Here is a 23,127-nt window from a genome sequence, read left to right on the forward strand (position 1 = left end):
AACCAAAAAAAAATGTTTTCTTAATACAATACAATTTAGTACATATGAATTTCAGAGCGCACAAAAGTATGCAACAAAAATATGAAAGAGCGGTTTAGTTCTACTAATTGCCGCTAGATGGTGCTAATGAGCACCTGGAGTTGGTCTTAATACAAAGATTATTCATAATATAATACTTCATTAACTAGAAAGATGAAAAACCTTACATTTTACAAACGAATATTTTAAAGTGTATAAATTAATTACTTTAAGAATGAGTGGATGATTATTAATAGATCAGGCTTTACCCAGGTATTTAAACTCAAGTATTTTGACGTTCAATGAATATTTTGACAGTATTCAGGCGCAACCGAATCGCGCAAAAAAAGTAAAGTAAATTTACTTATGCTGTCTGTTCGAGCGGACAATTGGCAAATACTTACCTAGTGACTATCGAAGGTGCTGATTTCAATTAAATATGGAACTGTTTAGCGACAAGTCTGACTAGAAAGCACTGTAGAACTCAACAAAAGTAAATGCATTACTTTTACGACAAATATTTGCCAGTCAATTTGCTTAGTCGGGCACAACTTCGTACATGTCTACGCCCTTCTTGAGTAAATAGCCGCCCATGTTTGCAATCTCCACCAACTTTGCAATTCCGGTCATGATGCCAGCTCTCGTTCCAATCTCTTTAAGCTCATCATAGTCAAAGATGCGTCGTCCCAAAGCTGCTGACCGCATTTGCATCATTTTTACGAAATTTTGCAGCTGCGAGCCCTTGCTGGAACTGCTCGGCGCATTCCCTTGTCCATCACCAAGTCGTGTTTGGGTTATGCTTTCGGTGACCACAGCAATCACATCACGCACGTGCACAGGCATCACAACGCTGGAAAAATCTAGACGAGCACGCGCCTCTGACAGGTTGATCAAGCCTAGAAGTTGCCTGAAAAAAGAATGTCCAAATATGTGAACGATAAAAATTAATATGCGCATGGGTCAATCAAGTTCGTCGCCTAAGTTTTTCGTTTTTAGTCATATTTTGCTTCTTATTGTATTTCGCATAGGCATTATGATTATATTTAATTATGTTCGACCCATTCTGTTATTCTTCATTATACTATAGCCTCAAGCAGACGTCAAGGAAAATAATAAACAACACACGTGCGACAGCTGTGCAAAATTTTGAGAACTTGATTCAAAATTCAGCAACATATTTGGGTGCAGAACATTTTTGGGGCATTTCAATTACAGCTCCCCAAAAATAGTCATAATGAGCTAAGCATAAGGGCTAAAAACCTGACCTGCCGTTTGATACGGCTCACTTCACAGTAAAAATAATGCCCAATTTATCAACTGCATGTGGGCGCATCGAACATGTTCCAACGCATTTTATCGGAAGAGTTTTGAAACGTCGTTAATGACGAGAGGGCTGTCGACTGGTTAGCTAAATAGTTGACTGTCCCAGCCACGAACCTGAACTCTGAGACGATCCCAACGCAACACGACGCAACGCTGAAACGGGCCAAGTCACACAACATCATTACACACACGCACCATCATTTCATTTCCATTTTTTTCAATTTGTATTTTCATTCTCGGCCCGCACGTTGGCGCGCACGGTTCGGTTCGGTTTAGTTTCGACTATTGGCTTGGTTCAATCGGAGTTTCCATCACGTTGTGTGGAAAAGTGCATTGAAAGCAAGCAAGCTATCGGAAGCATAGCGCAATTTCCTAACATTGGCATTGAAGCGGCTTTTATTTAATGCTCAGGTTTCGTTGATGAAATTTTAGTTGCCCATCAGCGAGATTTAGTGGCGCAAGTGCAAAATAAAACTAAAACAAAACCGACAAAGTGCATTACATTAAGTGGAGAGAGCTTAGCAATAAAAATTAGAGGCATGAAGATGCAGTTAATCGTGTTGCAGCTCCAGGCTGTCATTGCTTTAAGCATACTCCTGACATTCAGTCGTGGATTCGAAATGAACAGTAAGTAATCAATTTTAGTTGTAAGCTAGTAACTAAATTAAATCAGATGCACGCAACAAATTAAATGTTCAGAATCAATTGATCAACTGTAATTATATACATATGTATGTTCACATTACAATAGTTTATGTAAATGTTCTTATTGAAGATATATCAACGATATAGAATTATCTAAAATAGAATATTGAAAACCATTTGTTATAGTCCTTTATTTAAATGCAATATGAAACCTCTGAAGCTTATATTGAATTTTTACTATTGCATATTTCCTGGTAAGAATTGGCAACAATATATTCACTCTGAATAGTGATTACAAAATTATATTACACGATTAACGATTATGCACATATATAAATTGCAAATCAAAGTATACGAATAGAGTTATATACTTTCGCACATGATTTATTCGCCGTGACAATGAATAATTTAAGGCAGCTACTGTACTTTTCTATTAATACATGATGAGTTGCCAAATTTTTTAACACAAATACAAACATATGTGAGAGTAATTTGCATTCGAATTGCATTTAAGGTTCTAACAAGTGTCAGTCAACAATCAGATTTGCTCATAGTATTATTCTAGCACGCAATGAACGTAATACATAGATTATGGGGGCTTTAATCAATTATCGCATCTTCTGAAAGTGGTCAACAAGCATCGATTGACATGCTTGAATAAGCGTGTAAACAAATTATACGCTACCAACCAAAAAAATTCCCCTCAGCCAAGCGTGGAGAGAAAACCTCAAGTTCAGTACTTGAGACAGGAACACGATGATTTGCACTTGTTGGTTGAAGATCGCAAATCAAACAACAAACAATTTCATTTGCGTGAAATTTTTGCACATTGGGCGAACATGAGCCTTATAAATTTCTTTGACCAAGTTCAAGGACTTTAGATGCGAGTTCAAGTTCAAGTTCGAGTTTGTGTTCTAAGTTTTTTCACAGGAAATCACAGAAACTAGTTTCCTTTCACTTCGTCCATCCATTGGACAACTTGTTAAAGTTGCATATTCGTGGCTAATGGGGAGGATTGCATTGCCTCGAAACTAGTTTTTTTCTGGCATTCAGTTTCACTCAATCGCTGATTCACTTAATGATGTTCGAATTTATTTCCACAACAACAGTGACGCAGTACTATAAGATGCCGCAGCTTTACGACTTTGATGACTACGATCGCTGCCTGCTGGAGTTTCCAGGCACAGTGGCAACCTATTGCTTTGTCCGCGCCGACATCGAACCGGATAGCTCGTCTGCTGCTTGGCGTGCCATCGAGGAGATCTCCAAGTACAACCGGCATCACTTCAATCATCGTCACCTCTACTTTGGCCTCTGTGTGCACAAATGCGAAGCGGAACTCGCAGGCCTGAGCCCAAGAGACAGGAAGCAATTGCAGGCAGGCATCCTGACGGATAATCCTAAGGTAAATAATTTCAGGTTCTTGAAATTTTCCCTGCTCCCAATCAATACCTTAACAACATCAGAGCTACAATATGAGTCACCTTGTTTGGACGCTTCAATGGCATTCTTAAACACACATTTGATTAACACAAAGATATGAAAATCAATAATTGAAAACTTGCTTTTCAATGCATTCGCAGATCACACACCATTTAATTCAATTTAACGCCTTTGCTCAACCCTAAACTTGCACTCCAAAGAAAAACAATGATTACAAAATATACCACAACAACAACAAAAAAAAAAAACAAACCGAAACGAAAATAAAGTGTTGAATAAAAAATTAAAATGTTCAAACTAATAACAACAAAAGACGCGAACAAGAAAAGAAAACAAACAAAAAGCGTGGTATTATTTTCGAACATAGCGAATTATGTTTACTCTATCTTTTATTCATAATTGCCTCAAGCAAATTGAATGTTTCTAATACCATAAATTTTATTAAATTATTGCGTATTTTTTACTCGTTAGGAGTTTTGTTTTTTGTGGGATTTGCGAGGGCGTTTAAATTCTAAAACAAACATGATACGCGTGTTTTACGTTTGTCTCCAAATTTGGAAGTTTCAGCTCCAATAATATCAAAGCTTTCCGTATTCAAGCGAACGGACGAACAGCCAGTCGGACGTCGATTTCCTCTTCTGTTTACATTTACAACAAGATGTAGAGCACAAAAGTTGCGTAAAATGTAAATATATTTATTATGGTCTTATGTGTTTTTTAATTGCCCAGTCAACTGCCTAATATAGTCAAAGTACCTCGGAGTAAAGTAGCTAAAGAAGGTCATTAAATGGTTCGCCGTTTATTCAACTCGATTTTGAGGCTTATCAATGACGCTGGCTTAGCCAGTTCAACTGCAAACTGTGTAGAAATTGAGATGTAATTCGTCTAAACTGTTTACATCTTGTGCAGCTTGTAGGGAATGCGTTTGTCGCCTCATTTAGGCGCGTCTGCTGCATGCATAAATTATGGTGAGCGAGGAAAACCCACTGATCGACTGATGTCAGTAGGTGGAGCATCAGGTAGCCCACATTTTGTGGGTTACACAAAGTGTTGAAAACAATGGCAGCGCTGATCGAGATCCGACAGCGATAAGCAGATGCTAAGATGCAAATTTCGAGCAGTCGATAGAGATGCATCTGCTGATGGCCAAGGCTGTGACGTTTAATGGCCAATTTAATGGCAATTTCATGATACATTTTAATTGTTTCGCTGCAGGTGAACGTCTATCTGGATCTATTCGCCACGGAGGCCGGCAATCGAGTGCGATACAATGACCTCAGTAATGCGTGCATCAACTGGCGTCTGCAGCAACGTGAATATGGAGTCCATGCCAAAAGCGTTGTCGAGTATTGTGATACCACGGACAAGGTCATCGAAGCAGGTCTGTTTGCTGGCGGCAAGTCCCATTCAATAGATCTGCATATGCTAAGCAATGTGCGTGTTTTTCTTCTTTTTTTTTTTGACACAGATGATGCCTGGAATTTGGCCTTCTATGTGGTGATCTGTTCCCTCCTCTCCCTGGCCTGTGTGAGCAGCCTCATTGATCTGCATTTGAAGCGACGACGCCACGACAAAATGCTAAAGGAACGCGATCACTACAAGACGCCGCCTCGCAGTCTGACCACACGAATTCTGCTCACCTGGTCAATAGCACGCAACTGGTATCGCTTGAATCAGGAACCAAATGGCAAGATCGGACGCGAGTTGCGTTTTCTCGATTGTTTCAAGTTCTTTGCCATGTTTCTCGTCATCTTTGCGCACACTAACTGGGTGATCTATGAGGGTGCAATCAGCAATCCACAGGATCCAGAGCGATTACTTCACACCTCGGCGGGCACGCTACTCATCTCGGGTTCCCTCATAACTGTTACGTTCTTTGTGATCAGCGGTTTGCTGCTCACCATCAACTGGTTGGCAGTGACGCGTGCCGTCATGGATGGCAAGAAGAGCACTTTGAGCATGGCCAATTATGCTGGACTCTTTGTCAAGTTCAATATTTTTCGCTACATACGCCTGACGGTGCCCTACGCCTTTGTGCTGCTCCTGAGTGGCGTCTACTTTGAGAACGCTGGCGGACCCCTCTGGCGGCACATCTATGAGCGGGAGCAGCTCGCTTGCCGCAAGAACTGGTGGACCAATCTTCTGTTCATCAACAACTTTGTGCGCACCGATGAACGAGTAAGTAGCTGCTTAAGAAGATCTGCTCTTTCAGCTTATCAATCCCCTTCAATTTGCAGTGCCTGCTTCAAGGTTGGTATCTCGCTGCCGATACGCAATCGTTTGCTCTAAGTTTGCTGATCATGATCCTTGGTCATCGCTTTGCTCGCTGGAGCAAACATCTGTATGCAGCGGTGCTCTGCATCTTTATGCTACTGCCCATGGTGCTGACCTACGTTTTGGACTATTATCCCATATTCCTACCAACGCCACAGTAAGTAATCCTATAAATTTGACCAGCTGATAGCTGCTTACGTTCTTGTTTTGCCTCCCAGAACCCAGAAGGATTCATTTATAGGAGATCATCAGTTTACCGAATTCTATACTTCATTCTACATGAACTTTGGCTCGTATTTCTGCGGAGTTCTCGCTGCCTTTGCCTACGATCAGGTGTCACTGAAGCAGTACAAGCTGCGTGAACGGATTGGCTTCCAGATTCTATGGTTCGCATTGATCCCTGTGGGCGTTCTTTGGCTCTTCACGGCCCATCCGATTTATCAGCATTATTATGCGGAAACACCGCGTCTTTGGGGTGCCATCTATGCGGGAGTTCAGCGCAACTTTTGGGCCTTTGGCTTAGGCATCGTTGTGGTGGGCATGGCTGCCAAAGTGGGTTGTAAGTAATAATTTCTTCGTTCTTTGAGAAAATTCCTAATTGTTTCCTAATTGCAGGGGTGCTTCGAAAGTTTGCCTGCCTACCCATCTTTCGCATTCTGGGTCGCCTCACTTATGGCGCCTTCATCATACACCTTTTGGTAGCACGTGTGGTTCTGTCAACGGTGCGAGAGCCCATCTTCTTTGCCACTGGCACGATGGTAAGTCAACTAACCGAACATTATAAACTCAAGTTGACAAACTGAATGTAAAGTACATTTAAATGGCAATGCCATACTACACGCATCCCAAAGTTAATTGCTTATTTTGACGTTAAATTTAGTTACATTAACTACAACCAAAGTTAGATTTTGTTTGAATTGTAAATAAGTTAAGCTTGTATTTCAGTTAAATTTAAATAAAAATTCTGATAGTTGATCAGAAAGAATCATTTGGAAGTACTTTTAAGCTCACTATGACAAAATTGTTTCTACCAACAAGCTGATATTATTTATTTTGCCTTTTATTAAACCATTTATGAATGATCTCAAGTAGCAGATTCCATCATAAAACTGATTAATAAATTTAAATTCTTTCCTTGCAGTTTGCCTACATCTTCTACGTGGTGTGCGCATCGTATCTTAGCTCGCTCCTTCTGGCCATTTTTGTGGAATTACCCGTATCATCGATTCTTAAGCTGATGCGTTAAGCATGCAAATTAAGCATGATGACATGGGCTTAACTTGGTTGAGCATTAAATTAATTGAAGAAGCGAAATCTCACAAGCAAACTGCAACTGCTGCAAGTCAAGATTAAAATAGTTTAATATGCAAGCTTAACGCACTCAAATTGCAAAGCTTATAAGGTGCTTAAAAGTAACTGGAATTTTCATTATTAAATAATTGAATTGAAACTAGTTTTGCATGGAACACTTGCGCTATCTTAAAGTCAATCAACCGATTAAGCCTTTGTCATCAGTGAGGAGAATTAAACTTATAAATTATGCTAAAGATTTCTTGTAACTAGTTGATAAGCACAATAAGTAATTTAACTGAGATAAATTTATAATTATGTAATAAATGTAACAAATATGTAATTTGAAATTTTTAATCCACTCACCCCAGACCAAATTGACTTTTCTCGTTCTCTGCTTCGCTGTTGTTACACAAATCCTCAAAGTACCATTTGATCTCATTAGCGGCATCGTAGCTGAGTTCTGGCTTGGCATTCTGACGAGCATACGCAATGAATTTCTTCATCAAAATGGGAGGCAACAGATCCAGCTCCTCTGCCTTGAGCGGCTTGTGTTCCAGCCGCTTATCTAAATCATAATCCAACTTCTGCTCTAAAATGTCATCCTTGATGTCCTCGGTCAAATTGGTGACATTGGCAGCCTTAGTTTCTTCGCTGACCGATTCATTCTGTTTGGCCTTCAAGGCGAAGCGTGCAGCAATCCTAGCGCGCTTCTTAGCACCAGTGTGAAGAGCACGAACATGCTCCGTAAGCGAAATGTCACGAGCTCTTGATGGTGTGTCCAGCAGCACATAGACCAGATGGAACTCCTTGAGCAAGGAAGCTGTGATGCGAATGTTTTGAACTAGATATCGCGACTGATCGTATTGTCCACGCTGAGGATTTGCGCAAGCAACGATGGAGGGTTGCGCATCGAAGTAGCTAAAGCAACCAGGCAGCGGCAAATTAAGCTGCCCGCCTTGCATGCACTGCTGCAGCAGGGATTGCTTGCTGGCCAACTTGTCCACGCCATCCACAATGCAGTGACCTCGGCTGTTGGCCATGAGCAGAGCTCCCGCGTCCATGACTCGTTTGTTGCGTCCACTGAATGTGAGGCCCAATTGCTTGAGGGATTGCACGCAACGTTTCCCATTGATGTAGGCGCCACGCTCCGTTGTCTGAGCGCAATGGGTGAGCACAGTGGATTTACCAATGCCAGGATCGCCAACGAGCAGCACATTGATGGCGCCGCCACTCGAACCGCCCAGCAATGACAGCAAACAGGCGGCCTTCGCCATTTCATGACCATGCACCTCGGGTGCCAGCGAGTGCACCAAAAGTTTAAAGTTGTTTGCCTCCGCATTGATCATGGATATGGCCTCCATGTCAAATTTACTAAACTCCCGCTGCACTTGACTCGCATCCTGCACGTTAAACGCACGCAAATAAACTTGCAAATCGTTACCAGCTGTCGTGGACGTTGCGCCTTCTTTGTTGTCGCAGAGTTCGCGCAGCTTTAATACGCCGGTCACAACGATTTCCTGCCCAACGTGAACCACATCGATGAGATCGTGACGCAACTCAATATCCAATTCCCCAGGCAGGGAGCTATCGTAGTCGGTCAGCAGCGAAATACTCGACTCCTCCAGCCGTATGATCTGGCGCGCTAAGAGACGCGTATACGGCGAACTGCGCAGCGCCAGAAAGTTATCTTTGGCAGTACATTGGGGTTTCAGGCAGTGATAAGGACGCGGCGCGTAGTTACCCAGCTGACGCAGCGTCTGCTCCGTCTGGCAGCGAGTGCAGCGAAAGGCATGCCATGCCAAATGGTAACTGGGCTCGCCCACGCTGCTTACAATGCCGCGCACAACGAACAAGGTGTCCACGCGACTGTGGACGATGCTACTCATCAGCTCGACGGGCGCAAAGTCCTGGGGACGCACATACAGCTTGGACGTATACTCGTTAGGTGGCACAAACTTGCGGATGGTGGTCAGCACTGGTTGTGCTGCCGTCTTCGCCTCTTCGGCCGCATCGAGACTATCATTGACCAGCACAGTGTGGATCGCCAGACCAATGATGGAGAGCGTGCGCAATGGTTTGTTGCGCATATCCTCTAACATTGTGGGCCAAGCGAGTTTCAGCTGCTCATCACTTTCATGACAGCTCGCCGGGAATATGATGCAGCCACATTTACGAATCTTCTTCACAGTATAATCATCGGGATTCCTCTGGAAAAAAGCCTCGACAGCAATAATGCGTGCCGCGAGTTCACTTTGCGGCACGTAATCCTCGCGTGGAAAGTACAAACGCCAGCCGGGATAAGCTCGCGGGTTGTCCACGAGCAGACTGCGCACCTGCGCTCCATCCTCGGGTGCTACATAGTATTCGGGACGCAGGAAACTGCAATCAAGTGGGGTATTCGAAACTCGTTTACCCCGGGAATTATTCCAACCTCTAGGCCGAGCATTTGCCGCTGAAGGTGCCGCTCCTTGATCCGGTTCGCTTCCTCCTCGTTGTGCAGCTGGAATCACGCGACCATTCCGACGAAAGTAGAAATAGGGACGATAGGCACCGCCACCGCGACCACGTCCACGCACAAATCTTGACGGAGCTCGTCCACCTCTCGGTGGATTCATTTTGCTAGCAAAACAAATCTACTTTTAAAATACTAAAATTACTACAAAACTTTCGCGGTATTCTTCTTCTTTTCTTTTTAAACCGCTCATTACAGTTATCGATATTCAGACAGTATATATATATGTGTTATCGATTTATTTGAATATATTTATGCAGCGGCAACACGTTTGCCTTCGAAAATATTTTCAATTTTAAACTTTATATCAGTAATAGTTTCATGTCCTGTTGATCTTTAGGCTCGTATCCTTGCAGCTCGTTTAAGTAATTGAGAAAGTGTTTAGATGCTGAGCTGGGATTACTTTTACCCTGGTCAGCTGCTTTTTTATTAAAGAAATCTTTCGAATTTCCTCATCTAACCTATTTGAAATTGTTTTTGTTTATCGCTAACGAGCACATTTTGATTCATCATAAGCTCTCTGGAAACATAAAGTTCAGAAGCCTTAGATTTCCTTTTATCAGATAACTCATCCTCCGTTTTGTTGTCAAAAAGCGCTGATTTCTTATCTCGCAACTACAAAAACACTTTTGCATTACATATGTATAAGCAATAAAACAGTCTTACTTAAGTACGTTATTTTGAGCTGCTTTTGAATTACTTTTTTAGCCATTTCCTCACAATGACTACACACTGTGAAAATCTGTACGACTGGTAGAGCAATAACAATACATTCCAAGCTTCCGTCTATTAAACTTTGACAACAACTCAACTGTCAGATTTGATGTCCATAATATATCATATATCAAGGAAAGTTTCTCCAGATTACAGTTTCATGAGTATGATGGCGAGGGAAACCATAATCTCCAAACCAACTATAATCGTTCTTGGGAGATAGTTTTGGCATCTCTCAAAGCACGTTGAAGATCTTTAGAAAAAGAAAAGTTTTCTCGGCAAGGGCTCAGCTAAAATTAACATAAATCCTTGGGTTCCAATATACAAAAAATATAACATCTACCAAATATGAATAACCAAAATTAACGTCCATTCAAACATATGTAATCTATTTAAACCTGTCTTTGCGACATCGTTGCACCTTTTAAATATGCGATATCTTCCTAAACATCGATAACATTTCTCACATATGAGTCACTTCATCGTAGATATGAGTCACTTCCATTCAACTGCTCCAGTCGAAACAACCAGAAAACGTTACCCAACACTTCTTACACACGACGACTTATAAAAATTACTTCACCCACAGGCGAAGAAAAACGCAATCATTGTTGACAGTGAATTTGTTGTATTTGAAAAGCAGTCAGTTTATTATGCCGGTGAGTAAACAAATTGATTTACAACTACTTTAACAAACAAAGTATTGTATATTCGATAAAGTATAAACCACATGCAAGAACTTGTTATCTTACTTATCTATTATTTGTTTATATGATTCTCTTAGGCGTATCACTCACAAATCAAGGACTTTCGCCAGCAAGTAGGCAATCTGGCGATATTGCCTCTTCGAACGCAGGTGCGAGGACCAGCCCCAAGTGCCAATGTGGAGAGCGACATCATTGACGAGTCACTTTATTTCTTTAAAGCAAACGTCTTCTTTCGCACATATGAAGTAAAGGTGGGTACATTTAGTTATATGTGGTATCAGCTTGTACCGCTGCTGCATATTGTAGGTTTATGTTCATTTCTATAATAAATACTTGTTGAATGCTTATGGTTAAAATAATGGATTAAATACGATCAGAAAGTGCTCATATTATTTCGACAAAATGAGCAAATTGTTTACATATGTATGTGCTCGTTTGTACATTTTTTAGAGAACATATGGTCACACCCAAGAAGAAATTTGAATAAATTTGTTGTTGAGACTAACAATTAAATTTTTCAAAAATATTACAAAAAACCGGTTAAAACTTTAACCATATATATTTTAGATTGTACAGTGACTTAATTCAAATCTCCGTTTTGCGCATAACTAGAATTTGTGAACCTAGCCTTATTGCAAGATCAGATGTCTTACACTTTGGTGCAAATCAATTTCATGCCCATCGTTTGATATGTTTGATAATAGTTTCGTTAGTGCAGAGAAGATATATTAATCTTATTTTTCTTACAGTCTGAAGTTGATCGCGTGCTAATTTACATCACGCTGTACATTACCGAATGCCTGAAGCGACTAACGCGCTGCACTAGCAAAGCTCAAGGACAACAAGAGATGTACAGCTTGGCAATTTCCAAATTTGATATTCCCGGCGATGCAGGATTCCCGTTAAACGCAGTTTATGCAAAACCCCAATCGGTGCAGGATTCTGATCTAATGCGTCAGTATTTGTTGCAGCTTCGTCATGAGACCGGCAACCGTGTGGTAGAGAAAGTATTTAACACAGAGGACGGAAAGCCAAACAAGTGGTGGACTTGCTTCGCCAAAAAGAAGTTTATGGAGAAGAGTCTGGCCGGACCAGGTCAATAAATATTAATTGAGAAGTACTATTGTGGAATTTAGAAGTGCATTATGCCAATATCGAAATGTATTATTTAAGTTTTATAATTTTGAAATACAATAACCACTTCAATGTGTTTTTGTATTCACGTTGTTGTTAACGCAGCCCAGGCATTGACATTATTTAATTGGAACATCCTTCTAAACAAAAATTCTAATATGTACAATAATAAATTTAACGATACAGATGGTCGGCTTGCAGATTGGATGCAATTTCGGATTCCCATTTATCGCCGTTGCACAACAGCTTCTCCTTGTTGTAGAGCAATTCTTCGTGAGTCTCTGTCGAGAACTCAAAGTTGGGACCCTCAACGATGGCGTCTACGGGACAGGCCTCCTACAAAGTGGATCACAATGAATAGGAATCAAATAATAAACTTTATTCACACATACCTGACAGAAACCACAATATATGCATTTGGTCATGTCAATATCGTAGCGTGTTGTACGCCGACTGCCATCAGCACGTTCCTCAGCCTCAATGGTGATAGCCTGTGCGGGACAAATAGCTTCGCAGAGCTTGCAAGCAATGCAACGTTCTTCTCCACTAGGATAACGACGCAAGGCATGCTCACCACGGAAACGCGGACTCAGCGGTCCCTTTTCGAAGGGGTAATTGATGGTTGCCGGCTCCTTAAAGATGTGAGCCAGTGTAACGGCAAAGCCGCGAAACAGTTCACCAAAGAACATTGTGGAAGCAGCACGATCTGTGATATCCTCCATTTCCATGCTCAGCTCCTTGTTATTGACATACACGTAGCCCTTGGGCACCTCAACAATGTCTTTGGGTTCAGTCCGCTTGGCAGCCAGCATTCTGGCGCCAGTAGTGCCAAACATGCGCTGCCCTGCATAGAAATGGGATATGTATGCATCATTAATTTTTTACAACTAAAAATTATCCAATAATGGCAATATTTGCGGATTTGTTATACTATGACATAAGCTTACATAACCTCATTCAACAAGATTTTTAAGAGTTATGAATGCTTTATTTCACCAATTGTAGAGCTCGGCTACATTCCACACTAACCATTGCGCGATGCTGTGAAAATTCGCATTGTAAGCGACATGTTTTCGGCACACTATTTTAACTCGAAAAACACCAATTGCTGGAATTGTTTTGTTGTGTATTTTGGACCGATAGGCGATTGCCAGCAGCGAAGCAAGTCGGTGACAGTTCCATTGATATCGATATGTATCGAAACTGTGTGCTGTGTGGCCATAAATGTTTAATTATACTTTTCGGTATTTAAATATCGGAATAACTATAAAATAGACGTGAGCTTGTTGCATTTACATTTTGGTCATAGGCGGCAGCTGTACAAGTCGTGGAATATTTGTTGTTCCAGTGTATTTACTAAATTTACATTTTGCAAAATATTACTGTGGTTAAAAGACTTTTCTACTTTAACAAGTGCTGTGAATAGCTGATAAACAACAAGTTTAACAACAGGTCGGTCACCTTCGCATTCAAAACCAGTGACGACATCGCTATTTTTGTTTACATTTACCAGCATTTCACAAGTGACTGCAAACACAATGTCAGACTTGTCCTATCTGGATACCATTTCAAACAAGGAGTTGCACGCCAAGTGCTTGCAGCATGGACTACCCAACATACCAGTGACCGATTCAAGTCGCCAAGTGATTCTGCGTCGTTTGCGCTCGGCTATTTTGGGCGTCCCTTTGAACAAGTCCAAGAACAATAGCGCAGCTGCATCGAAAAAGAAAGCTCCTAGACGTGAAACCGTCCACAGCAGTAACGTGACACCAGCAGCTGAGACTGTACAGCGCGTTGCAGGTAAAAGCCCAAGCCGAAACAACAACAACAACACACGCCGAACAATTGCCGCAACTGCTGGAAATTATTATCCGCTAGGCAATGTATCGACACGGTCTGTGGAAACAACAACAACCGTCTCCGATTTGGGATCACAGTCTGAGGATGACGATTATTACACTAATCGCCCACAATATAATGAAGTGCATCGCCCGGTTTCCTTGGGAAAATCCGAGCTGTTAACCACGTCCTATACAAGAGGCATCGAGGGACAGGAAACTCAATACTCTGTGGATGACGAGCCACAAACCTACACATATCAGCGTCCACACGTGGCTTCCACACTGCCTGGATATCAACAGGATCGCACATATAGCTCCGGTTTGGCTAGAAATCAAAATCTTACGCATTCTCTGTTGAACTCGACCAGCTACAACGAGGATGCCACCGATTACAACAAAGTGGAGCCACAGCGCTACTCATATAATGGATCTGCAGCCCCATTTCAAAGTGCGGCTGCATCGACTTCATCAGCAACTTCCACGATTCGACAGCGTCAGACGATGGGCAGCGTTACTGGATTTGGCAGAGGTCGTTTAATCCAACCTACTTATCGCATTAACACGCTGTACCCGCAGCTGAACGAATTCTATGATCAGGCCACAAATGCAGACGAATCCATGGAAGTAGACACAGATAGTGAGCCAGAAGTTGAAACACAGCAACAACAACAACGTTCTTATGGTCGCCAACCCGTTGAATCTCCGTATTTAAGCAGTTTCTCCCGTCAGCTGGATGCTGGAAAACGTTCATCGCCCTTGGCCAGGCCACAGAAACGCGCAACGTTGGCCAATGAGGATGCGCTGGACTCTCCAATGACGCAGTTTCGTGGACTCTTTAGATCTTTAGATCAAAGATATCACCTTAAGTTTTATTTCTGTCTAATGTTGGCTGTTATGTTCACCACCTTGGTTTACGTTCTGCTGACGCCATAAATAAAAAAGCGTTGTGTTCTTTAAGACTTGTGGTTATGGTTGATAATATGATGTTTAGAATTCAATATGCAAACGCTGTAAATAAATATATTGATAATGCAAACAAAATCTGTTGCAATTGTTAAATAAAAAATCAAATGTTATGGCCAATAATTAAAATGCTATAATCTCAAGATGGGACGCAATTGCTGACGATGTCAATTGATAAGCGATGAGCGCGTGATTTCCTCCCACTGGCTTTGTTGAACAAATACTGAATTCTGTTCTGGTTTCACTTATTCATTTTTTTAAATATATAATTAGAAAAATGTACTACATTACAATTAATTTATTAAATAAACTAATTAAATTTAATTTTTCAGTGTTTTTTGGTTTTGTATTCTTTAATATTCTTGTTTTTGTGTCTTGTGTTTCAGTTATCGGGCATTGTCTTTAAGCTACTATTTACACGATATTTAAGAGTTGCAACACAAACAAGTGTAAAATCGTACAACTTGGGATAGGCGTCGATAGAAATGCATCTTATGATTTTATGAGGTAAAGGAAGAAGTTGGTGTAGCGTGGAGTGGATAATGGAAGGAAGAGGATTAACTAGACTGAACTGATATCGAAGAAAATCACAAAGAAACCTGCTCAACAAACAATGGCATCTGGCCCCAGTACAATAACTCTCTCTCTCTCTTTAATTAATTGAAGTGGAACTTGAACTGGAACGGCGAACCGTGTTGGAAGTGCGCAAATGGATCAGCACCACGGAAACCATTCTGATTGCTCTCTGGGTCCAATGGATCGCTGCCACTGTCAAATTGTCTTCGCTTCTCAGGATCTGTCAGCACTTCCTTCGCGGCAGCTATGTCAATGAACTTCTTCTCGGCCAGCTTCTTCTCCTCATCCTTAAAGTTGTCGGGATGCCACTTTTGAGCCGCCTTGCGATAAGCCTTCACGATCTCCTGTTTGCTTGCGTTGCGTTTCACGCCGAGAATTTTGTAGTAATCTCGTCGCTCCGCCTGCTTCTGCAATTTCTTGGCCTTTTGAATGCCTTCCTTTGCCCGCGCATTGTTCTCATCAATTTCGATGGCCGCCTGGTAATCATGTATGGCATCGTCATACATTTCACTGCCTAGCAGCGCCTCAGCACGATCACAATACACCTGGGCATCTTTCATAATGTCTAGCGCCAGTTTGCACTGCGACAGCGCTTTGCCGTATTGTTCGTCTGTGGTGTAGCAGGAGCACAACAGCTTGTGCGCCTCGTATCGCACCATTGTCTCCTCGGGTTCGTGCTTCAAAACAGCCTCGGCAGCTGTGATGCACTGTTCAGCCTGTTTCTCTTCGCGTGCCTGCTCGGCTGTCACAAGTTGTTTCTCGACTTTGCGCAGCTTCTTGTAAAATGGAAAACAGAGCTTGTGTTCGGGATCAAACTTGAGGCACTCCCGTATTTCTTTCAGCGCATTAGTCGCATGTCCAATGTTGTACAGCAGTTGTGCTATGACGTAATGACCCTCTGTGCTGTCCTGTGACAGTCGATTCACTTGCCGCAGATCGGATATGGCTGACAGCACATCGTTTGTCTTTAGATAGGCATCAGAGCGTGCCTGTCTGAATGGCACAGACCAGGGAGAGATCTCCAGCAGTTGTGTGATCATGCCAATGGCATTCTGGTCATCATTGTTGTTCATCAGTCGCTGGACCAACTCCCACTGCTCCTGGGCTGGTCGCAGTCTGCCATAGTGCTCGTGGACCAGTGCATTCTGTGGCTCCTCGCCAAGAACATACTCAAAGTCCACTAGCGCATTGTCATAGTCGCCGTTCTTCATATGCACTAAACCGCGTTGGCTGCGCGCTGCTGTAAAGTCCGGCTTCAGTTCTAGGACGCGACTAAAGTCTTGGATTGCGAAACGTGTCTTTCCCAGCGCCAAGTAGACAGTTCCCCGTTTGAATAGAGTCAGATAATTGTTAGGATCGCCCTCTGCATTAATGAGTGAATAAATTTATGTAAATAAGATTTTTAAGTGTGTCGGATTTTAAAGTTACTCACCAACAGCGGCATGATAATGCGTCAATGCATCTGAGAGTTGACCACGAGCTAATAAATCCTTGCCCAACTCCAGATGGTTGTCAATATCTGCCTGATTCGATGCCGCTGCTTCAGCGCCTGATTGAAAATTTAAGTGACGTGTTCATATAAAAATGGTTTATCAATTATTCTGATTAAGCTATTTACCTTCCATAAAGAGCTCCAACAGCAATAACAACACACAGGCGGCCAATTTCTTTTCTCCGCTGCCAAGCAGCAGCAGATCGCTCAAAGGCAGCGCCATGATGCGCCTTCTTAAGTGTGCGTGCGTATGTGTGTGTGTGGGCGTCTGTGCGTTTGTGTGCGCACGTATGTCTGTGTGGGTGTCTCAACCAGTTGTGATTAGAAATTGAAGTTTAATTATCAGCTTAAATTACACACACGTCACAACAAAAAATGTAAAACAGTTTTGCGTGGCAGCGCTTTTTCTTTTCTACCGATTATCTCTCCAAGTGTATCTCAGCTGCTATTCTTTCTTTCCAGTTGCATCTGCTTTTTAGTTGCGCTTCCTGTCGTAGTTCTTGTTGTTGTTGTTGTTACCTAGGTTGCTGTGTCCGTTTATCTTTTCTTGCAAATATTGTGCCTTTGATTTGCATTAGTTTATTTATACTATATACCCGAGTTCTTTGTGTTTATTTCGATCGGTAACCGACTCGGTATTGCTGGTCAGCAATACGTTTGCTTCAGTTTTGGTCAGAACTTGCTACTTAAAAACCTAAACACTGACGTGTTATGCGAACTACAAGAGGCCATCTAGCCAGCGTTGCCAGACACCGCAGCGGCATATGTTTCCCTTACAATCTGGTCACCCCATATTACAGAGTTGCCGCTACACGCAAGTTATGCGTGTGTTTTCACTGCTTCGATATATATCGCCTATACCATAGTGGCCACCTCAAATATTTGAAAACAAATAAAACACCGCCTTTCCGAAATTTGAGTGGTAGGTATGGAAATGTGTCTTTCTTTAATTGAAATGAAAAGAAATTAAAATTTTGAATAATACACAACACGATAAGACAGTAATCACCGAATCATCGCGTTCCATAATTTAATGGACATAACCCGACAAAAAAAAAAAGTTTAAATTCATCTCTTAAAAGAAGAATTTCATCAATAATAAATGAATTTATTATTTGGTATGTATATGTGTAAGTATATATATGGAACTCGAATTTGGTAAATATATATAGTATATTGCACTACCCACTACTACACATAGTATTGATATATCTTAAAATATGGTTTTATCATCGTTATTGTAAATACGTGTGTTTTGTGTGTTTTTAAATAAATGCAATATTTTTTGAGCATTAAAATGTTGCTTGCTTTATAGCTTAAATACTTCTTTTCTATAATATTTCCTTTCTTATCACTAAAATGGTCTCCAATAGTCATCCACTCATATATTATGATTAATATGTGAGAGGCATTTAAATAGATTTTGTATGGATTTTTTTGATTAAAGATTTGGATGGATGGTAAAATACAATAGAGTATTACGAGTTTTAATCTGAGACTGAAGCTAGTGTGTTTTGAGACGAAAGCTTTGTTTATACGGAAATATTTGACCTATATAGTATAGTATGTGTGTGGTCGGCCTTAAGAAAGAGTAAAGCTTTCAGCAGTTCTTCGCAAGTCAACCCTGTGCATGATCCATTTATAAAAGTATGTATGTAGGCAATGGAGGTTAGTCTAATGATAATGAAAAATGGAGGGTATGGTCTATTGTGTGTTTTGTAGTATGTACATTTGTAGGTCTGATTTACTACATAGTATAAAATTCTTCTATAGGCTTAGCTTTTTCAAAGCGGTGCCAACACTAACATATAGTAGTATTTTTGATACTTTTCTACTTTTCTGTTCCACTTGGATTATTTCATTGGTACAATTAGGAAATCACAATGTTGATCAAATCATCCAGAGAATCCTTAGTATGAGGCTGGCTTGTATCGTGCATCTTTTTCATATGAGCTGCAAAATGATCAATATTAATTATTTCTGATTGAAATAAAATTCAACATTTTAAAAATACTTTTAAACTTGATGTGGGTCACAAATCGCTCCTGGCACAAATCACATTTGTAGTAAGTGTTTCCGGTGTGGACACGCTGATGAAGTCGCAGCGACTTTTCAAATAGATAGGCACGTCCACAGGTCTCACACTTGAAATTCTTCTCAAGAACTGCAAACTGGTTAGGTTAAAAACCAAAAAGATAGATTCTACATATTTCCGACATACCCTCATGACTACGCATATGCTGGGTGAGCACATATTTCAGGGCAAATGCTTTGCCGCAGACATCGCAGACATTTGGCTTCTCATTGTCATGAGTTTTCATGTGCCATTTCAAGTCCTGGGCACGCTTATAGCGCTTGGAACAATGCGTACACGCATGCAGCCGATCCGCCGAATGCACTGCCATGTGTCGCTCCAAGGCAGACTTCATATTGAAGCGTTGCGGACAATTGCTGCACTGAAAGAGTCCTGTATACTGACGCTCTCGCTTCCGTTGGAGCACCCGTTTGTTGTTGGCAATAACGGGAGTTGCTGGTTCACGTTGCAGATGCTCAACACTCATGTGATGGATGAGCTGCTTTTCGTTGTCGAATTCCTGGCGGCAGGATTGGAACATGCACTCACTACGCTCCTGATGCGTTAGATTCTCCGTATGCAGCTCTAACATATGTATGCGTTTCTCAGCATACGATGCGAAAACTTTGTAAACAATATTCAACAATTAGTATAAAGTTTAAAAGATGATCATTTATTGCTATGGTTGTGGGTGTCGGTGAAACAGTAACGAGTTAATTGAGAAATTGTTGCTGACATGCTGCTCTCCGGGGGTGGGTATCGAATGTTGGATTTGAATAGCTATGCAAGTGGGTTTTTGATTAAAAAGCTAAATCAAACTGTGTCTAAGTTCAAAATGTATGATTAATGTTATGAAATTTGTTTGGCATGCTTTGGCTAATATGTGTACGAAAAAATAGCTGATCCATGTTTACCATTATATTGCAACAACTTGACACAACACACACAACAAAAAGCAGCGGTTTTTCGACTTCTTCACAGTAAACGATGCTCTTACGACTATGGCAAATCTTAAAGCGTATTGCGATGAATGTTTTGGTGATGCAACAGATGGATATTATAGTATATTAATGAGTTCTTAGATTATAAATGGAACTTTCATAATGTGAGTTGCATCTTTATTTTTAAGTCTCACAGTACAAAGTTCCTTACTTTTTGGGCACATTTACCTATTCAGCAATCTTTAAGAATATCTGAATTCGGGAAATGTGCTATTTACTAAATTTCAACTCACCCTCTGTGCAAATAGCACACTTGAATGGCTTCTCGCCGCCGTGCTGTCGATAGATATGCCATCGTAAAGTCTTCACATGAATGAAAGCTATAAACAAAAATGAGATTACTATAGTTAAATAGTTAAAGCTATTTGTGAAACCTTAACTACGCTTACTCAAACTAAAAAATGTTTTACATTTTGATTCCCAAATTTTTTTTAAATTTTGTTTTTCAACACTTTAATGATTTGCTTTACACCTAATTCATAAATTTATTGATTTATATACTTTAATTAACTGTCATACCGAAATTTCTAAGTATTTCAACACTGTTTAAAAATGATTCCATAAAATTTTAGCATTGTTTGCGATCAAATCTTAATAGCTTTGCTCTGTAAACATCTCAGTCTAGCTATTACCATTTCGATTTTGTGTTGTTAGATCCGTCAGACACTCACTCAGTGAGGACAAACAGTTTTATATATGTAAGTAGATACACATCTTCATAAAAAATAATGCTGGTTTCAGCTAGACTATAATAAATTCAAGTCGAGCTTGGGAAACATACCTTTGCCACAAAAGCCGCAGTATTCGCTCTTACGGGAGCCCGTTGTGTGCGTTGCCTCATGACACTTGAGATGGCGTTGATTGATGAACAGTCTGTCGCAGCCGCTATGTCGACATCTCAGCTGCCGCTCGGGCTTGTGCCAATTCATGTGGTAATGCAAACTTTTACGGGTGAAGAAACGTTTCTCGCACATGCTGCACTCGAAATCCGTCTCCGAGTGATATTTCTCAATGTGATGGCGTAGATTATGACGGTCGCCGTACTTTTTGCCGCACACCTCGCAGCCATAATGCTTCACAACATGGCTGCTCTTCATGTGCACCGTACGCGATGCGGCGTCTTGGAAACATTCCGTGCATTCCGGACAATTGTATGGCTGATCCGGATCATGGGCGCTACTAATGTGCTCTAAGAGCAAATGCTGCAGTTCGTAGCTCTCTTCAGGTTTGTAGCAAAATTTACAAGCAAAGCTAATGTTCAGGGAATTGAAATCTGTAGAAAAATCATCTACTCCCTCTTCTAATTGCAATGTTTCAGTTGCAGTTTCGCTATCTGTTGCTGTTTCGTTGATGTTTATCGTTTCTACATAGATTTCTATGGGCGTTGACGCTTTGGCCTCAATTATGGCAGTGTTTTGTGTTGCAGTTGTTGTCTCTGTTATCGCAGCATCCTCAACAATGTTGACATCGTTATGCTCATCATCCACATGCTGTTCGTCGTCAGTTTTGTCGTACAACAAGTTGGCATCGATTTTATCAAAGATATTTGAGAGCTTTAATTGCGCATCCTGACAGGCCATGCGAAATGTGTAAATCGAGCAGAATTTCGTAAAACAATCGCTACATATTTTCTGTGGCAATCCATCGTTAGGTGCGATCTGAAAGCAACACAAGATAACGATTACAGTTTAAAATTCGATAAGTAACGTATGACTGTCGATAGCAACAACGATAACTTTAGCGACAACGTATACGTATACGTTATATTGCACCCACCGTTGCATGATCAAAAGCTTAATTGAAATGCAATGCACACAACTTTCTTTCTCCAAGCATTGGCTACATGCGGTGAATAGCGAATGGTTAAATTGTCTTACCTGTAACTTCCAGTTAACAAACTCCATGCGAATTTGCGCCATTTCACTCTGCCAACGGGCTGGATGGAACAAGTCCAGCCAATAGTTGTTGTTGCCATTTTCGAAATCGCACTTGGCACAAGTGCGACACGTTTCCATGGCTGCAGCAACAAACAAACTGAGCGCACAGTCAACATCAATCCATGACGCCCAGGTTCAAATTGCATTTGTTAACCACACACACATACACACACACATGCATATGCATATATGCATGTTCATACATGGAAGTATGCATCTATGCGCTTGTATTCGTGTGTCCATGTAAAATTATGCAACTTCAGAAATAACTCTAAGCACGCACACACATGCATAGTAGCAAATGTGTAACAGTATTCGCTGCTATTTCAATATTGTTGTTGGCTACACCACTGCAAGAGTGGGAGGATGAAAACATCTGTTCCATTTGTAACTTTTCGCCAAAGTTTGGATGCTGCTGCTGTTGCTATTGTAGCTGGGTGTGCTTGAACCTGGGTCACTCAATAAAGTTGTGAGTCTGTACTTGAGTCGGGATGCTCCAACCTGAGCATCCTGCGTCGTCTGTTGCCTGTGATGTTGTCTGTAGCGCGCTCCCGCGTGAACTGACCTTCAATGTTTGTTTGAGCCAACCATGTAGTCACGACCAGAATGTGTGGAGAGATTGAATTCCCACTCACACACACTCGAACGCAGACTCACGTCTGCAACGGGCGCATGTGTCGGTGTAAGCAGCCCTCCCCAGCTTTGGCTTTAGCTTCCCTTCTCAGCTGTTTTTCGCTTTGTTTTTGTACTTGCGCAAAAGTGGCGGCTGCCAATACAGAGCTTTAAATTGTTAAAGCATGCGAATCTTAGCAGAGCTTTTACCTTTCAGCCTGTGAATGGAGATGCGCTAACTCTAAATGTAGCTAAACATTGAAATAGTTATGAATTATAGGTTTCAACGAGTCAAAAATAGTTAAACAAAATTAAATATATAAATTAACATAGGGACTTGTAGCATTTGTAGTTATTCGATTCTAGTGCTAAATTACTACATTCGTAAAAACAAAAAAAAAAAGTAAGAAACCTACAGATGACCCGCTACTCATTTCAGATAAAAGATATAAAAGATATTCTTTAAATGTACCAAATTAATATACCACACAAATATTAAATTATACCAAATGCTATAATTAGAATATAAAACAGTACTACATTGAAAATAGACCATAGAGTACAAAAT

General features: G+C 41.0%; 7 protein-coding genes across 8 annotated transcripts; 3 read left to right on the forward strand and 4 right to left on the reverse strand.

Moving 5' to 3' along the window:
- Window positions 1-17: 17 nt before the first annotated feature.
- LOC132786477 (DNA replication licensing factor REC) lies at window positions 18-10,352 on the reverse strand. The gene is made up of 3 exons (XM_060793015.1): window positions 10,175-10,352; window positions 7,360-10,123; window positions 18-925 (listed from the first exon to the last, which is right to left on the reverse strand). The coding sequence occupies exons 2-3, from the start codon at window positions 9,609-9,611 to the stop codon at window positions 556-558; spliced, it is 2,622 nt and encodes an 873-aa protein (XP_060648998.1). The 5' UTR covers window positions 9,612-10,123; window positions 10,175-10,352; the 3' UTR covers window positions 18-555.
- Window positions 1,575-7,336, forward strand: LOC132786479 (nose resistant to fluoxetine protein 6). The gene is made up of 8 exons (XM_060793016.1): window positions 1,575-1,968; window positions 3,096-3,391; window positions 4,645-4,810; window positions 4,898-5,607; window positions 5,667-5,860; window positions 5,922-6,262; window positions 6,319-6,461; window positions 6,845-7,336. The coding sequence occupies exons 1-8, from the start codon at window positions 1,881-1,883 to the stop codon at window positions 6,947-6,949; spliced, it is 2,043 nt and encodes a 680-aa protein (XP_060648999.1). The 5' UTR covers window positions 1,575-1,880; the 3' UTR covers window positions 6,950-7,336.
- Window positions 10,353-10,733: 381 nt separating the features above from the next.
- On the forward strand, window positions 10,734-12,167 carry LOC132786484 (actin-related protein 2/3 complex subunit 3). The gene is made up of 3 exons (XM_060793023.1): window positions 10,734-10,881; window positions 11,007-11,180; window positions 11,679-12,167. Exons 1-3 carry the CDS (start codon window positions 10,876-10,878, stop codon window positions 12,030-12,032), a joined length of 534 nt encoding a protein of 177 aa, XP_060649006.1. The 5' UTR covers window positions 10,734-10,875; the 3' UTR covers window positions 12,033-12,167.
- Window positions 12,124-13,251, reverse strand: LOC132786483 (NADH dehydrogenase (ubiquinone) 23 kDa subunit). Its single transcript, XM_060793022.1, has 3 exons — window positions 13,093-13,251; window positions 12,456-12,907; window positions 12,124-12,399 (listed from the first exon to the last, which is right to left on the reverse strand). The coding sequence occupies exons 1-3, from the start codon at window positions 13,130-13,132 to the stop codon at window positions 12,238-12,240; spliced, it is 654 nt and encodes a 217-aa protein (XP_060649005.1). The 5' UTR covers window positions 13,133-13,251; the 3' UTR covers window positions 12,124-12,237.
- A 97-nt stretch (window positions 13,252-13,348) lies between these two features.
- Window positions 13,349-14,919, forward strand: LOC132786482 (LEM domain-containing protein Bocksbeutel). Its single transcript, XM_060793021.1, has one exon. It carries the CDS (start codon window positions 13,602-13,604, stop codon window positions 14,835-14,837), a length of 1,236 nt encoding a protein of 411 aa, XP_060649004.1. The 5' UTR covers window positions 13,349-13,601; the 3' UTR covers window positions 14,838-14,919.
- A 231-nt stretch (window positions 14,920-15,150) lies between these two features.
- On the reverse strand, window positions 15,151-17,655 carry LOC132786481 (dnaJ homolog subfamily C member 3). Its single transcript, XM_060793020.1, has 3 exons — window positions 17,062-17,655; window positions 16,876-16,992; window positions 15,151-16,806 (listed from the first exon to the last, which is right to left on the reverse strand). Exons 1-3 carry the CDS (start codon window positions 17,156-17,158, stop codon window positions 15,524-15,526), a joined length of 1,497 nt encoding a protein of 498 aa, XP_060649003.1. The 5' UTR covers window positions 17,159-17,655; the 3' UTR covers window positions 15,151-15,523.
- A 128-nt stretch (window positions 17,656-17,783) lies between these two features.
- Window positions 17,784-22,563, reverse strand: LOC132786480 (zinc finger protein ZFP2). 2 transcript variants are annotated; one of them, XM_060793017.1, is made up of 6 exons: window positions 21,888-22,546; window positions 20,792-21,668; window positions 20,244-20,330; window positions 19,157-19,633; window positions 18,950-19,099; window positions 17,784-18,888 (listed from the first exon to the last, which is right to left on the reverse strand). In XM_060793017.1, the coding sequence occupies exons 1-6, from the start codon at window positions 22,023-22,025 to the stop codon at window positions 18,806-18,808; spliced, it is 1,812 nt and encodes a 603-aa protein (XP_060649000.1). In that variant the 5' UTR covers window positions 22,026-22,546; the 3' UTR covers window positions 17,784-18,805. The 2 variants fall into 2 exon arrangements, with proteins under 2 accessions (XP_060649000.1, XP_060649001.1); XM_060793018.1 differs by lacking the exons at window positions 17,784-18,888; window positions 18,950-19,099; window positions 19,157-19,633 and adding an exon at window positions 19,665-20,019 and having other exon boundaries at window positions 21,888-22,563.
- Between the last annotated feature and the right edge of the window lie 564 nt (window positions 22,564-23,127).

This window comes from Drosophila nasuta, chromosome 2R (assembly GCF_023558535.2).
Source record: "Drosophila nasuta strain 15112-1781.00 chromosome 2R, ASM2355853v1, whole genome shotgun sequence".
Lineage (NCBI taxonomy): Eukaryota > Metazoa > Arthropoda > Insecta > Diptera > Drosophilidae > Drosophila > Drosophila nasuta.